The sequence below is a fragment of the Stomoxys calcitrans genome, chromosome 1 (genome assembly GCF_963082655.1).
Source record: "Stomoxys calcitrans chromosome 1, idStoCalc2.1, whole genome shotgun sequence".
In the NCBI taxonomy this organism is placed as follows: domain Eukaryota; kingdom Metazoa; phylum Arthropoda; class Insecta; order Diptera; family Muscidae; genus Stomoxys; species Stomoxys calcitrans.
In genome coordinates, this window is record NC_081552.1 from 213,436,350 (window position 1) to 213,452,040 (window position 15,691).

General features: G+C 40.3%; 3 protein-coding genes across 3 annotated transcripts; 2 read left to right on the forward strand and 1 right to left on the reverse strand.

Moving 5' to 3' along the window:
- Positions 1-30: 30 nt before the first annotated feature.
- Positions 31-1,557, forward strand: LOC106090909 (lipid droplet-associated hydrolase). Its single transcript, XM_013257264.2, has 2 exons — positions 31-400; positions 517-1,557. Exons 1-2 carry the CDS (start codon positions 202-204, stop codon positions 1,260-1,262), a joined length of 945 nt encoding a protein of 314 aa, XP_013112718.1. The 5' UTR covers positions 31-201; the 3' UTR covers positions 1,263-1,557.
- A 3,845-nt stretch (positions 1,558-5,402) lies between these two features.
- Positions 5,403-9,495, reverse strand: LOC106090915 (RNA polymerase-associated protein CTR9 homolog). The gene is made up of 9 exons (XM_013257271.2): positions 9,351-9,495; positions 9,196-9,294; positions 8,200-9,132; positions 7,517-8,142; positions 7,245-7,455; positions 6,843-7,181; positions 6,660-6,778; positions 6,263-6,600; positions 5,403-6,206 (listed from the first exon to the last, which is right to left on the reverse strand). Exons 1-9 carry the CDS (start codon positions 9,390-9,392, stop codon positions 5,563-5,565), a joined length of 3,351 nt encoding a protein of 1,116 aa, XP_013112725.1. The 5' UTR covers positions 9,393-9,495; the 3' UTR covers positions 5,403-5,562.
- Positions 9,496-9,594: 99 nt separating this feature from the next.
- On the forward strand, positions 9,595-13,377 carry LOC106090916 (nibrin). The gene is made up of 4 exons (XM_013257272.2): positions 9,595-9,740; positions 10,978-11,802; positions 11,879-13,071; positions 13,147-13,377. Exons 1-4 carry the CDS (start codon positions 9,713-9,715, stop codon positions 13,195-13,197), a joined length of 2,097 nt encoding a protein of 698 aa, XP_013112726.2. The 5' UTR covers positions 9,595-9,712; the 3' UTR covers positions 13,198-13,377.
- Positions 13,378-15,691: the final 2,314 nt, after the last annotated feature.

Sequence of the window (15,691 nt, forward strand, 5' to 3'; positions counted from 1 at the left end):
CAGGGCAACTCTGTTCTCTATAAACAGCTGTGCATCATTGGTGCAAAAAACAACGTAGCAATGACGTTATGAATCGGCAATCACTTGCCATAGAAAATAGCCACTGTTACTGTGTTACTGGAAGCCGACTATCTCAAATAATAGCATTTTCGCTTAGTTTAACTCTGAAACAAAGTTGAAAGGTCATCTTGACTTGACAAGATGAAAGAGGCATTTGTGAATATTTGTAACGTTCCAACCCGCATCATCACTTTCGGAAAATGGATAGAAGAATCCATGGATGATGTGAGTGAGATTGCCATATGTATTACTGGAAATCCCGGCTTACCTGGTTTCTATACCGAGTTTTGTGATACCGTGCATGAACGGCTAGAAAAGAAAATACCCGTTTGGGTAATAGGTGAGTTAACAGGAGGTAATGGTGTTGGCGGTGACAAAGAGAAAGTTGCCTTCAACATCTTTATAGCTTTGGGCTAGTTTACATGTTTATATGTTTACTCTGTTCTAATTTCCCAGGTCATGTGGGCCACGATGATCCACCAGAGAATAGCCTGCGAGAAGTACCTCAATTAAAGGGTAACGAAGAAATTTTCGATCTCGATGGTCAAATAAAGCATAAAACCGAATTCATTGAAAAATATGTGCCTGAACATGTTAAGATTCATTTAATGGGTCACTCCATAGGAGCATGGATGGTCTTACAGCTGTTGCAGAATGAATCCATACGTAAACGTGTGAAAAAGTGTTATTTACTTTTTCCCACCATTGAACGCATGATGGATTCCCCGAATGGTTGGACATTTACGAAAATCGGCTTGCCTCTATATTCCGTCTTTGGTTTCCTTTTTAATTTATTAAACCGCTTGCCCAAGCTTTTTCTTGTCATAATTATACAAATCTACTTCTGGTTTTCATCCATTCCAAGTCAACATTTAAACACTGTCCTAAGCTATATTAGGTCAACTGTAACCGAAAAAGTTGTGTTTTTGGCTGAGGACGAAATGGCTCGTGTGCGTTGCCTGCAAAAAGATGTAATTCAAAATAATTTGCCATTGCTGAAATTGTATTATGGCACTACCGATGGTTGGGTGCCGGTCAAGTATTTTAATCAACTCAAAGAACAATTTCCCACTATCGATGCAGAACTGGATACCAAAAAAATCGATCATTCGTTTGTCTTACGATCCTCAAAACAAATGGGAGCAATTATTGGCGATATGATTACAGAAAATTCAAATGTCATTGGCACCAAAGCCAATTGAGGCTAAACCACCATAGATCTTTTAGCATAATTACAAATTACAAATTGTGGGTCTTAAATATTTACATTTTAACGGATTTGGAATAAAAATAAAAAACCCCCCTTAGTTGGAACTAAAAATAAGTGGAATAAAGATGAAATACAATTTGTAGAAACAAGACACTACTACAACAGCAGCAACGCCAATTTGTAGAGTGTAAAAAGTGGCAAGCTGCACGTCACCATTAAGTGATTGTCGAAGAAACGGAACATTAAAATTACATTGCAAATATAATTGGACTGAAATAACCGCAAAATTTTCCATACTATTTGCTTCACTATGACTAAATGATCTTTTGATCTTTTATTAATTTAATTTCGGGTATTATTCTTATAAATCGTAAATAAACGTTTTACCATTTTTTCCAAAATAAATGCCGAGTGCACTTGTATACGCAGGTACAAAAAGTTTCCTACAAAATCAAATTGTTTGAGCTTTTAACAATTTGGAACATTGGAAAAGCATACGATGCTGCCGGTTTCAATGAAATTTGTTAGGCAGATTTGCGGAGGAGAAACAGCAAATTGGGCACAAATGATCCTCAGTCAATGCTGGCATGTAAACCCCGACTGCACTGGGATTTGGTTTATGTTTAGAGCTTGAGTTCGCTGCAATTTAGACGATCTATGGTTTGTTGTTTCTCCTTCTTTTCTTCTCACGAACATTTTGTTGCTCTATTTGTTTGCCAATTCATTATCTATTTTCCCTATATAAAATCAGCAATTTCAATGAGTTAGCGAAAGAATCGAGGGACCAAATATGAGTGATCGTGTCCCTTAATTTTCAGGCGTCTTATTCCACAAAGTTTCGGTTGTTCTTGCACCTGCGTGTTGGTTTTATTCTTAATTTTTATACCCTCCACCATAGGATGGCGGTATACTAATTTCGTCATTTCGTTTGTAGCACCTCGAAATATGCATCTAAGACCCCATAAAGTATATATATTCTTGATCGTCGATTTAGTCCGTCCGTCTGTCGAAAGCACGCTAACGCTTTCAAGCTAGGCGCTTGAAATGTTGCATAAATACTTTTTATTAGTGTAGGTCGGTTGGGATTGTAAATGGGCCAAATCAGTCCATGTTTTGATATAGCTGCCATATAAACCGATCTTGGGTCTTGACTTCTTGAGCTTCTACAGGGTGCAATTCTTATCCGATTTGACTGGAATTTTGCACGTAGTGTTTTGGTATCACTTCCGACAACCGCGCCAAGTATTGCCTAAATCGGTTGATAACCTGATATAGCTGCCATATAAACCGACCCTGGATCTTGACGTCTAGAGCTTCTAGAGGGAGTAATTCTTTTCCGATTTGGATGAAATTTCGCATGAAATATTCTGGTATGACTCCCAACAACTGTGCCAAGTATAGTCTAAATCAGTCCATAACCTGATATAGCTGCCATATAAACCGATCTCCGGATTAGACTTCTTGAGCCTCTGGAGGGCGTAATTCCTACCGGATTTGGCGGAAATATCGCATGACGTGTTACGTTATGACTTTCAACAACTGTGCTAAGTATGGTTGTAATCGGTTGATAACCTGAAATAGCTGCCATGTAAACCGATCTTGGGTGTTGACTTCTTGAGCTTTTAGAGTGCGCAATTCCTATCCGATTTGGCCTAAATTTAGCTTGAAATATTTTATTTTGATTTCCAACAACTTTGTCAAGTGGCTAAATCAGTCCATATCCTGTTGTAGCCGCCATATAAACCAATCTCCCGATTAGACTTCATAGGCTTCTAGAGGTCGCAATTCTTATCCAATATGGTTGAAATTTTGCATATGTCGTTTTGGTATGACTTCCAATAACTGTTGTAAGTATGGTCGGTATATAGCCTGATATAGCTGCCATATAAACCGACTTCCCAGTTTGACGTTTTGAGCCTCTGGAGGGCGTAATTATTACTCGATTGGCCTGTAATTTTGGAGGTGGTGTTTTTCTATGACTGGTGTTTTTCTATTTAAAAAAGTTATTTAAAGAACTTGTTTAAGTAAGTTAGCTAGTTTCTGTTAAATATCCAGATGTGTGCAACTTGGTTGAAATGAATTTAGAGCGATCTGATTATAAGTTAACAAGGTCAGATAAACTACCAGCTCAATAGAAATTATAGAAGGCCATCATAGCGCAGAGGTTAGCATGATGCTGAATGCCTGGCTTCGAATCCTGACGAGAACATCAGCAAAAATTTCATACCTCATCATTTGGTATGGCGGCCATATACAAACTTCTCCACAAAAAAGGTGACGCACTTTGGCATGTCATTCGGACTCGTCTATAAAAAGGAGGCCCCTATCACTCAGCTTAAACTTGAATCAACAGCACTCATTGATATATGAGAATTTTGCCCCTGTTCATTAATGGGCAAATTTGCAATAGGAATTAAGGCGGCTATATCTGCCGAAAATTAATTGACATAGAACAACTTAATCGGGTGTTAAGGTAGCGTATAGTCTCCAAGAACTGCAGCGAACGGAACGGAATGCAGCGAAAACAGTCTATCTCTGAGAGACGAGCTGGAAAACCTTGTTGATGAGTAGTTTGCGAAACAGCATGAATTCGTATTACTGATAGGAGTACTGACTGGCCATTGCAAAGTCAGGTGTTTGATGTCGCGATGGACACACAGTCGGACTTCTGCAGGGTGTGCGATGACGAGAAGGATTTGGAAACTGTCGAACACTTTTTGTGTCGCTGCCCATTAGTTGCGAGAAGGCACAGAATAATACACGAACACCTACTTCCGTGCCTGAATTTCCTTCAAGCACTTAATCCCCTTGTAAAAGACTGAATTGGCTAGCTGGACTAGCTGAGTGTTACTTCGCGGTCTCCATTTTGTTTTGTCTCGTGCGTTGATTCTTGTTTTTCTGCCCTTCACCTTACTTTTCGTCATTCTTCCAGGGCAAACATAATGATCCTAAGGTTGTTGATGTAGCAGTGTGTTGTGTTCTATATTTCGTTTGCTTGATTCTGTTGAGTATTCACATCCAAGAACACTGCGACTAAGATGGGGTGCCTGCAGAGGGATCTGTATCTGAGTCAAGTGGTTCTGGCTGGGCAGCTAAACAGGTGACGTGTGTCATGTGGTCACAATCGGGACCACATTCTGCACGTAGGCATCAATCCTTGCTCTGTAGCATTTAAAGCGGCTGCATCTGCTTGGTCGTAATTGAGCCAGAACTGGTTTGCCGGGGGAGGTCAATTTCCTCATATGCAATAGGTGGCTGCCTTTCTCCAAGGGCCACATTCACCCGATAGCAATTCACCGCGTCTGCATGAATGATGTGTAGACTCGCATGATATGCCACTTGATCTGGAGGTTCTCTCTTATAGTGCGAAACATCACGCTCTAGATCATGTAGATCTACCTTAGGCTTCGGGCGGTGGATACCTATCCCCAAGATGTTGATTTGAATGGTCTCTGCGATAACAGCCCAGAAGGTATTGCTGGGACAGCATGTAGTTATGTCTACGCACGGATAGAATCTTTTTCTCCTGAATGAGGGGATCCACGTGAGAACTGAGGAGACAGCCCGTTGCAGTTCGAAAAGTGGCATTCTGACAGATATGAATAGTATTCCACTGCGTGTCACAGAGCTGACGAGACCACACTGGCGCTGCGTAACTTACCGGCCAATTGCTTTGTACGAGGTCCTTCACTTTGCGGCCGGCAAGAGAGTGAAGGACCTCGTTTCTACTTTTGACTTTATCGGAAATGGATGCGTCATGTTAGGAGAATTTGTAAGAGCTGTCATTTGTAACACCAAGAATTTTGGGACACTTGATGGTCGGAATTGTCATCATCACTTTTAGCTCCCTACCCAATTCATGCGTATATGTAGCATACAATGTGGCTGAAGATTTGGTGGCAGATATCTTCAAATCTCTTAAAGCGTAATATGAGGCAAGTTTGTTGAGGTAGATGTTTAACCTATCGCAGATGTCATCAATGGCTGGGGGCCTGATGCCATGATCGTAAAATCGTCCGCATATTATACTATACCGTCTGGAGGGGAAGGAAGCGGACGGACGACGTAGTTGAGCAACTTAGTGACATTTGTGTAAATGTATTGTAATTAGATTAATTAAGACTGGCAAAAATCTATGTCAAAAAGAAAATATTTATTTAAATTTGTTACGATGACTTCTTTTTATACAATACAAAAGGAAATTGTCTTCGTTTTAACTGTATACACATATATGTTTATATATATGTTGATATATTAAACAACTACTTCCGCCTGAATTGCAAGTGATTAATTTAATCTGAACCAGATCCCGATCCGGATTTTGAGGGAGATTTTGAACGTGACTTCGAACGGCTGGGAGATCGCGAACGACTGCCAGATCTGGATCTAGACCCGCTGCCACTGCGAGAGCGACTGCCTGATTTGGAGCGTGAACGGGAACGAGATCGGGACCTTGATACAGAACGTGAACCGGAGCGAGAACGTGATCTCGATCTCGATTTTGAGCGATCCGATTCACTGCCCGAGATAATGCGTTTACGTGCTGGTGCTTCGTCACTGTCAGATCCACTAGCGATGCGTTTGCGTGGTGCTGCGTTGCTATCACTATCAGATTCACTTGTGGATATAGTAGCTTTGGACACGATCTTCATGCGTTGTTTGGCCGAAAGTTTATCTTCAATGGCAGCCTTCTTGCTGACCTTTTGCTTTTTCTTTTGTTTCTTGCCTTTACCTTCACCACCCTCACCATCGCTATCACTATCAAAGGTTTCTTTGATCTTGCGCTTACGCCCGCCACCTTCTTTCCTTTTGCGTCCAGGACCAGGTCCAGCGCCTTTGGATTTCTTTTTACGCTCGCCACCATCGTCAGGACGTCGCTCACCGCCTTCACTGCCATCAGAGTCTGTGACAATATCATCCTTGCGCGGTCTGCCACCTGTTTAAGGGAAAATTTTAATCAAACAATTTTTAATGTGTTTTGTTTATACTTACTGCCTTTTTTGCGTTCCTTTTCTTGTGGCGCTTCGAGAGTCAACATCAAATTCTTGGTCTTCTCCACATATTCCTGCCGCTTAGCCAACATTTGCTCGCGCGACTGCTTTTCGATTTCCTCACGTTTTCTGCGTTCCTCTTCCTGTCGCATTTTAAAGGCCAAACGCTCTTCCTCCTGTTTACGTTTCAAGGCCTTCTCCTCCTCGTCGATACGGCGTGCTCTGGTCACATGATATTGGGCTTGTGATAGCAAATCCTGGCATTGATTGGCCTCAATACCTGCCACATCGATATTGAACCGAGTTTTGTCACCATGCACCGACAGGTATTGGAAGTATCTGAAAAATAAAACAACTTAGTTATCCATAAAGGGTCATATCGATACCCTTACACTCACTTTTGAGCCAATTCTAACTCATGCACAGATTGCAATACAACTTCCAAAGTGGATTTTTCGTCTTTCAATATGGCCATGGCTAAACGTTGCAATACCACCGCAATATTAAATAGCAAAACCTGCAAACACACAAAAAAGGCTTGCAATATTCCCTTTAAATGCAATGCTAATTGGCAAACATACAGTATCCTGTGGCGCCACTTTTCTTGCTTTCAACAAAACCATTTTTGCTTCCTTCAGACGATTGGCTCTTAAATAGGCCCTGGCCAAATATTGCATGACTTCCACATTATGATGTTTGTAGAATTTTTTCATGCAATTCTCGTACATTTGTATGGCGCTGATATATTGTTTCTGTTCCACATAAATGTGAGCTATGTTGAGCCAAACATCACTGAAATCCGCAGTCGCTTCGCGAACTTGAGCAAATATATCACGGGCCTCGATAACACAGCCCTTGTGCGCCAGTACAGCACCAATGCCATTGGTGGCCCATATATTACGGGGATCATTGCGCAAAACCTGGGATTAACAAAGATTACATTTTATAGGATAGGCCAAAAAAGTTATTGTAAGACGGCTTACCTGTTTATAGATGGACAAAGCTTTTTCCTGATGTTTCTTCTCTTTGTCCTTATCCTTTGAGGGCTGATGCAGTGTCTGTAGTGAAAAGTTTCCCAATGCAATAAGAGAATAAGCATCTTGAGATGTTGCAGGATTTTTAAGAATCGTTTCAAAGGTTTTTTGGCCCAAAGCAAACTGCATTTTTGCTAAATGCAAGTTACCCAAAAGCGATCTGTAAAAATAATAGTCTGCATCAAGCTCACACCAAAATATATTTTTTAACTTAAGTTTACCTGACATCTGGGTTATCATTATTAATGTTCAAGGCATCCTTAAAGAAATCTGAAGCTACAAAAATTAAACCTTTATCACGTGCCATACAACCCAAGCGCAAATAACAATCAATGTAATTGGGATGCTTTTTCAAGATGTCTTTGTACAATTTGTCGGCCACATCAAAGCTACTCATGGCCTCATTAAGACGTGCCAAATTGTAAGTCATTGTCACCGATATAGAATCATAATATTGCGTGTCATTTGGTGCCTCAGTTTTTGCTCTATCCAAGGCCTCCATTAACTTCTCCCTGGCCACAGGCATGTTTCCCAAACGGTATTGCAAGGCTGCAACATTGTTTAAAATTTCAGCGGGAATTTCGACCTTAACTTTGTCGGTTAGAATACTAGAAGCGGTTCCATAAGCAGCTAAAGAAGCATGTAAATCATTTTGTTCCAAAATCTGAGCCAATTCTATCCAGGCTTCAACATCATCAGGAAATTGTTCGGTAACTTTTTTCAAGTGGGACTTGGCCATGTCACGTTTAGTTTGTGAATTTGAGGAGGCATATAGGGAGCCCAAGATTTTCATTGTCTCATAGTTACCGGGTTGGATTTTTAGAACCTTTTCAAAACATTGGGCAGCCTGAAAATAAAAATGAATAATGAAATGCAATCGAATACCTAATTGCCAGTGTCTTACATTTTCTGAATCCCCGCGGTAAATATACATCTGACCCAAGCCATAATGTGGGAGCACAAAATTTGCCGGCGCAATTTGTGTTGACTGATAATAGTACTGGAAGGCTTGATCAAAGTCACTTTGAGCATGGAAGCTGCGGGCCAATTGATAACAACTCTCTGCACGCATTGCCTCGTTTTCCGTATTGTGGAAAGCATGAAGTGCCAAATGCTGCACCTTCTGATAATCCTTTTTAAAGAAAAAATGATTGGCCAAGTGATTAAGTACCATGGGACTTGTCGAATCGATTGTATAGGCCTTCGACAACATTTGAACACCCATTTTATTGGATTCCGGCTCATGTTGATTCAATTTGAGAATTGCCAAGCCAATTAAAGCGCCCACACAATTCGAGTCCAACTCCAAAGCCCTTTGAAATGCCAATTTTGCCTTATCTGGATTATTCATCTTCAGAAAACAATGACCCATACCCATGCGAACATTTGCCGGGCAATTTGGGTTGGTACGCAAGGCTTTTTTGTAAAACGCTAAAGCACCGCGAAAATCCTTCTTATTAAAGGCTATACAAGCCTTACCCAACAACGAGGGTATATTCGAGGGCGATTGATTCAAAACAAAATTAAATTGGGCATCGGCTTGATCCATTTTGTCACCTTCCAAGAGGCAAAAGTAGGCTCTACCCAGCAAGTGATTTTGATCGTACATAATAATCTTGTCAGCTGCCGTATACAAGTTTGTGGCCTTCATGAAAAGTTCTCTCTTCTTATCCTTGGACTTTTCACGATTGGCCTCGTGCACATAATGTGCAGCCAGCATGTCAAAGCAACGCATACGATCCTTCTCCACATCTCGATACTCAGTGTTTGCCTCATTGCGCGATGTCTCGAGAAGGCGTATAAAATCATCGGTCTTGTTTTGTTTGTAGTAGGCAAGCTGTAAAACATTATGAAATTTGATTATATGGTTCTTTTCTAAGCAGGAAAATGTTTTTCTTACCGCAACATTAACCCAAGTGTTCAGCTGGGAGCGCTCTTGCCTTAAAATGCTTAAAACCTCCTGACATTCTGGCAATTGGTCTGGATGCACTTCTATAACCTAATAATAAATGTAAGACTCTAACATCCAATGTAAATCTTTGCAATTGCACTTACCTCATCTGTATCTCGAAGAGGAATTTCTATAGAAGCAGACATCCTGGAATTTTACCTTACCAACTTTACTGAACTGAAAAAATCCTTTTCTTGATAATAGCTGGCTGACTTACAAAAAAACCACAATTTTACACTCTGGGTTGTTCTAACAAGGGAGTAGATTTCTTCAACGTATGTAAACAAAGCGTTGCACATAGTTGTAGCAAATATTTTTACAAATTTCTGACAATGTGGCAACATAGCCTATACGTCGCTTTGTTTTTATCGCATATTTATTTATTGAAGCAGAATTGTGTTTCCACCTAAAAAAGTGTATTTTTTACAACTTGTGCCGGTCCAAACTGAAAGATTCAAGTAAAAAGATGTGGTTTATAACTCATGCAAGCAGCGGTAAGTGGAAGTGTTTATGGAAAAACTGTGTAAAGTGTTGATTTTTATAAACCGAAAAATGCCTATCCAACTAGACCATTCGTAAATACACACAATGGCTGATAAACCGGAATGGAGTATAGTGCAGTGAAATTTGAATGTTTGTTTTACGAAATCTGATCAGTAGGTTGCTAAAATGTGAAAAAATTATTATCAAAGTTATCTAAAAGCTAAAATGTTTGATTGTTTTTGGCCCTCTTCCCTAATTGTCGTTAGCAATCATCATCAATTGATGGCTGGACATGTACACATACTACCTAGTATAGATTGTATGTATGCGTGTGCATGTCCCGCTCAAATTTTACTTGTTTTTTACTTTTTGCTTTCTTCTGTTGTTCGCTAAACTTTAATGCGGTTGATTCACACTCATCGTTGGTATTGAAATACAAAGCCTTTCTTTCGCTTAATACCATGCATGCGCATAACTATTTTAGCATGGAGAAGAGTTACAAGAAGTGTGTATCTTGATGCTCTGGATGATAATGCCCCGAGTGTGTTTTATTTGAGATGTTGCCATATTGGTGATACCTCAGGATCAAGCCGGTGCATATTAGGGTGTACTTACTTAAATTGTTGGGAGCTTTTCACACAAGATTTAGCGCGTTTTAAGTCAGAAAAAACCATGGACGCTCAAAGGCGAAGCTCAACGCGCTCATTCTGTTTTTGCATTTAAGGTAGGGCTTTTATACACTTTTTTTTAACACCCACTATGGTCTTTTTGTTATTACTCAAGTATGGTCCAAAGTGGATTATAACCTCATGCAATCCCCACTTGCTTTGTTCGAAGAACTTTATTGCGATCCATGTTAACCTTTATATGTTTTAACTTGTATATCTTTTTGTATAAGCACTTTTCATAATTTTTTCTTGCATTTGAGTACCATAAATTTCTCATCAGGGTGAGGCAAGTGGTTCCTTAGGCGCTACTAGGCCCAAGCCTTGTGTTTTACATGTTTGCCAATGCATGCATCAGGACAAGTGGTTATACTTCATATTGTACACTTACGCTCATTAAAGTGGGACTAGGGGAGCCTGCTGAGCCCGACTCCTCTGTTTTTCATTATGGTAATAACCAATTACATCCGTTCTGAACTACTAGCACCTATTTTGATCAGATTTCAAATTACAGCTTAAAAAGGGCAACTTTCAAACAATTTGCAAATTTTTATTTATTTTGTTTACAATAACACATCAACAGGGGACAAGTATTACTTCTCGAAAAATAAAAGTGAATACACTGTCGGTCGTTTGGGAACTGATTTGGAATTGCAAAACGATATATGTGTAAGCCGCTCTCATGCTGTTTTTCATGTTGTCGACCACGATGGCGAAAAACATTTGGAATTGGAAGATATGGGCTCCAAATATGGCACCTTTTACAACAAAGATATCGATAAGAATGCTCCGCTTGAAAAGGGTCATAAGATCCAACTGAAAATGAATGACCTCGTACGATTTGGGCGTTTGCAGAACGTATGGAAGGTGGACCACATGAAGTTTTTAACTGTTACATCAGCTCTGAGAGCCGAAGATGTTGCCAAAGTTGCTAAGAACATAAAATTAGTTGGCGGTAAGGTGCTAGAGCAATGGTCCTCCGAGTGCACACATCTAACAATGAATACTCCAACCGTAACGGTTAAGCTTCTGCGTGCTTTAATTGAACAAGTTCACATTGTAAACTCCAACTATTGGGAAGATTTGGCAAATGCTGTGGCCACTAACCAATCGCAATTGCCCAAAGTGGAATTGTATAGGCCCAAAATCGATTTGGGAGATGGTAAACCCATTGATTTAGGTTGTAAAGCCGAAAGACGCAAAGTCTTTGATGGTCTAACATTCGTCTTTCTAAGCCGTCGGCATTATGAGACTTATGCGCCCATAGTAAAAGCCGCTGGAGGATCCTGTAAAGATATAACAAATGGTGTGCAGAAAGCCTTTTTCGTTAAGAATAATGTGGTGGTTATACAATATATAGCCTCTACGCAATCGCAAAGCTGCTCACAAACCATAAATGAAATTGCGGGTAAGTTGAGGGTAGTTATTATTGCTCAATTAAAAAAGTCATCATTGATGGGATATTTTTGTCTTGTGTTTCGCAGACATTCTTCAAGTTCATTCCAGACGCATCATACCCGAATATGAAATTGGTTTGGCCATTATGTATTGCTCAACCGAAGAAAATTGCAATCCTCTGTACAAAGTACCAGAAAGTATGCCGCAGACGGTTCAAAACACCAACGTGGATTTGACTGAAACAATTAACACACAGTCTTTGGGATTTGAAGTGTCTGGAGCAAATGTTATTACCTCCACACCGTTTGACAACAACACTGGATACGACAAAGAAGATTTCCAAGAGACAATGCCCAATATGTGCATATCAGAAACACCAGCTGAACCTCATCCCAAGAAACGCAAACACATCAATGTTATAAGTGCGGATTCCCAGGACAGTGATGAGGAACTATTCCAATTCCCCAAAAAGGCGTACACTCCAGAAGACGCTAGCGTCAAGAGTCGGCCCATAAAACGAAGTATGTTTGCTGAGCACAATGAAAATTCAGAACCTCAAAATAAAATAATAAAAACTTCATCGGAGGCACGAGCCAATGATGAAGTTGGTGGTAGTACAAATCGTAAACGACCTCACATACAAGTGCTTGGCGAAGAAGATGGTCAAGGTGATGAAGATGATCTATTCTGTTTTGGTGACACACAAGCCAATAAGAAAAAACGCGAAGGCGATGAAGATCTGTTCGCTTTCAGAGACTCCAATGCTAAGGAGGAAAGTGATTCTAATGAGCCAGTGGTAGAAACTTGGGAACCGATGCAGACGCAAAAGTTTGTAGTTGTAGCAAAACCGAAAAAGTCAAGCTCGTCCATTGTAATGCCCAAACCCATACCGTTACCGCGAAAGGTATCTGCGATTGATTGGATATCAGGTTCTTTGGGAAAAATCAAAATAAAAAATGAAAATAATGTGGACATTAAAAGTGAAGTAACAAAAACTATTAAAAATGACGATGGCGAGGAAGTTGAGATAAAAACCGAGACCGCCAACGGTGAGCAAGAAGGTGAAATTAAACAGGAAATGAATGGTGAATTGGATATGACAGAAGAGCATCGCAAATGGCTGGAATCGTTGAAAGATGCCATTGAAATACAAGAAGTTTCCTTGCACACAAACATGAAAATAAATCCACGCTCGCACTATCGGTATAACAAACAAAATCATGAGCAGTCAAGTGAAAATTTGAATGGAAGCCTTAGAAATTTCAAAACTTTTGTCAAGGTAAGATCTAAAGAAATATTGAATGCAATCCAAAAAACTTTCAATATTTGTGGCTCTTATTTCTTGTACTTGCAGAAATACAAAACCCCCTCTGAGACCAATTCAATACAGTTGCAAGTCCGTTGAATTCCCTAAAGCTAAAGTATAAAAGAAATTATGAGGATGCAAGATGGCGATGATCATATTAAAAAGCAACGCATAATAATTATTTTTTCAATTACCCCTCCCCACTTATTTACAATATACATAACTATGTACTATCAAATAATATCACATTCAAAACTCTCTGTTCATTTGTGAACACAATATTTTTGTATTTCTTATGTATGAGTTATTTTTTTTTAATTTTATCTTTCCATGTTCCTTATTTATGCTTTCTATGGTATGGAAGATCCATAAATTTTGCTTTTGGAAATACCCGATTTGTTGTTAATTTCACATCTTACATCCAACTTACTTGACATTTGTCTAGATCGATGGAAAAAAAGAAAATTCTTTGACAAAGAAGACCTAGAAATTTCGACAAAATGAGTAAGTTGCAGTGAGAAATCATGGAGCGCAGTTGTTCTTTTACAAACTGTGGTTATGTCTTCATCCAAAAATCTTTGTTAAGTTTGTGTTTCATTCCTGGATCTAGAATCTCTGCAATTTGCTGGGGTAGCGGCTAGAGTTACCTGTTTGAAAAGTCGTGTAGGAAGCATTAAGTCGTGTGGCAGCCGGTTGTACGTACCGGATTGACCCGATGAAGGAGTCCAGCCACTGTATCCTGTGCTTTCTCCCCGCAATTGCACGATAGTATAGATGTCCGCGTGAGTGTTATTTTCCACTTACGTTCACACAATCACACGAGACGAAAATTTTACTCACCCACGACTCGGGAGACACTCACAAAACTCTCACGACTCACAATTCACGGGACACTGCAGTGACTTCCTTTTAGTTGGAATATTTTTTTTGTGTACTGTAGAGCTCTCAGCATCGCTTGACTGTCGGCGTATATCGAGCCGTTCCTGTACCGAAATTATCTTTTGGGTCTTCGTGACCACGAAAACCTCATATATGACCCCCTAAATCCTTGGAACTCAATAAAGACTCCTGGTCCTATGTCTCCGTTCAATCTGAAGCCAAACATATATAGTGAAGATTCAGAAAATAAGGGATACCTCCAGTCCAGAGCTTCCCCTTAGAAAAAAGACGACGCATGTGAGCAACAGTTTACTTGGTAGAAGACCCTGCGAGCGAAATTCTAGTTTAAGCGCAATGGTAGAGGCCGTTTACGCAGGGTGGTTTTTTGTCGCAATTTAAAAGCTTGAAATCAGTTTCCTGCTACCTGGTTGCAATCACCTGGTAGCCGGTTGTGCGTACCAGATTGACCCGATGGAGTCCTTTATCGGTAAGGGTTGATACCTCAGTATACAATACACTACTACAACAATAACAACAATTAAAAATCTTTCCAGCTAACAAAATTTTCCGATTTTGGTCCAACATCACTCCGACAATCGGATGAATCATCCGATATCGGATCCGATGTCTTACCGACATCGTAACTAAAAACGAGAGAAGTGGTTGTCATGTTGTCGGAACGACACGGCTATGAGAAATCTGATATATTTACCGCCATATCGTACCGTACCGATTCCGATGGGAAATTTTACGTCGTACCGAATTGGGACTGAATTTGTAGAAGATTTCGGACCGGATTCTTACAGAAATCGTTACGATTTCGTTCTTAAATGTCTGAATAGAAAAAATAAATTCCTTCAAACTTGTCGAACCGATTTCTTACCGGATTTAGTATGAATTGTCGTATGTTCCGTCCGATTCTGTGCAGACATGTTGAACGTCAGTCAAAGTCGTGTAATCACAAGTTATGAAATTCTTTATTGGGTTACGACCAGCGTGGGATGGCATGGCTTGACATAGCAGATAGATAGCTCTACTCTGATAGGTCGATTATGGATTGCAACCCAACTTTAGTTGAGTTGCCAACGGCCGCACCAGTCCAGCCCTCATCCTTATATATAAATAAATGGCATGGCTTGACATAGCAGATAGATAGCTCTACTCTGATAGGTCGATTATGGATTGCAACCCAACTTTAGTTGAGTTGCCAACGGCCGCACCAGTCCAGCCCTCATCCTTATAAATTTCCCTATTAATCGGACAAAATAGAGGCCTGCTTTTTACCAGCCAAACATACCAACGGACATAAGCGGAATTTATGACTAGAACACTTATACACTGTAACGTAAATGGCGGAATGGGCGTTGTTGTTTTTGTAGCCGCGTTTGTTGTTGTAGTAGTGTGTTGTACACTGAGGCGGCAGCCCTTGCCGATGAAGGACTCCATCGGGTCCATCCGGTACGTACAACAGGCTACCACGGGAGCCACATTTGTATGTGGAGATAACAATCCTCGTCAAGCTCACATAGATAAGCAATCTCGTTCCGGCCCTTAGGACCGATCGCCGTGGAAACGTTATGGCCGTTATTTAAAGGCGCCAATGCCTTGTCATATCGAGTATCATAAGCACTCAGTATTTAAGCAAGAGTCGGTGCGACAAAGCCTCTCACTTGAATCCTCCGCTGATTGGCCGCGACTGTTGTTGCAGCCAACC

What these genes read in the sequence shown, in the direction of transcription:
- LOC106090909 (XM_013257264.2), top strand. Translation starts at nt 202, where the DNA reads ATGAAAGAGGCATTTGTGAATATTTGTAACGTTCCAACCCGCATCATC. An exon ending in AATACCCGTTTGGGTAATAG is followed by an intron (nt 401 to 516) that starts GTGAGTTAACAG and finishes CTAATTTCCCAG; the next exon opens with GTCATGTGGGCCACGATGAT.
- LOC106090915 (XM_013257271.2), bottom strand. Translation starts at nt 9,392, where the DNA reads ATGTCTGCTTCTATAGAAATTCCTCTTCGAGATACAGATGAG. An exon ending in ACACTTGGGTTAATGTTGCG is followed by an intron (nt 9,133 to 9,195) that starts GTAAGAAAAACA and finishes AATGTTTTACAG; the next exon opens with CTTGCCTACTACAAACAAAA. An exon ending in ACCGCGGGGATTCAGAAAAT is followed by an intron (nt 8,143 to 8,199) that starts GTAAGACACTGG and finishes TTTTATTTTCAG; the next exon opens with GCTGCCCAATGTTTTGAAAA.
- LOC106090916 (XM_013257272.2), top strand. Translation starts at nt 9,713, where the DNA reads ATGTGGTTTATAACTCATGCAAGCAGCG. An exon ending in TATAACTCATGCAAGCAGCG is followed by an intron (nt 9,741 to 10,977) that starts GTAAGTGGAAGT and finishes ACACATCAACAG; the next exon opens with GGGACAAGTATTACTTCTCG. An exon ending in AACCATAAATGAAATTGCGG is followed by an intron (nt 11,803 to 11,878) that starts GTAAGTTGAGGG and finishes TGTGTTTCGCAG; the next exon opens with ACATTCTTCAAGTTCATTCC.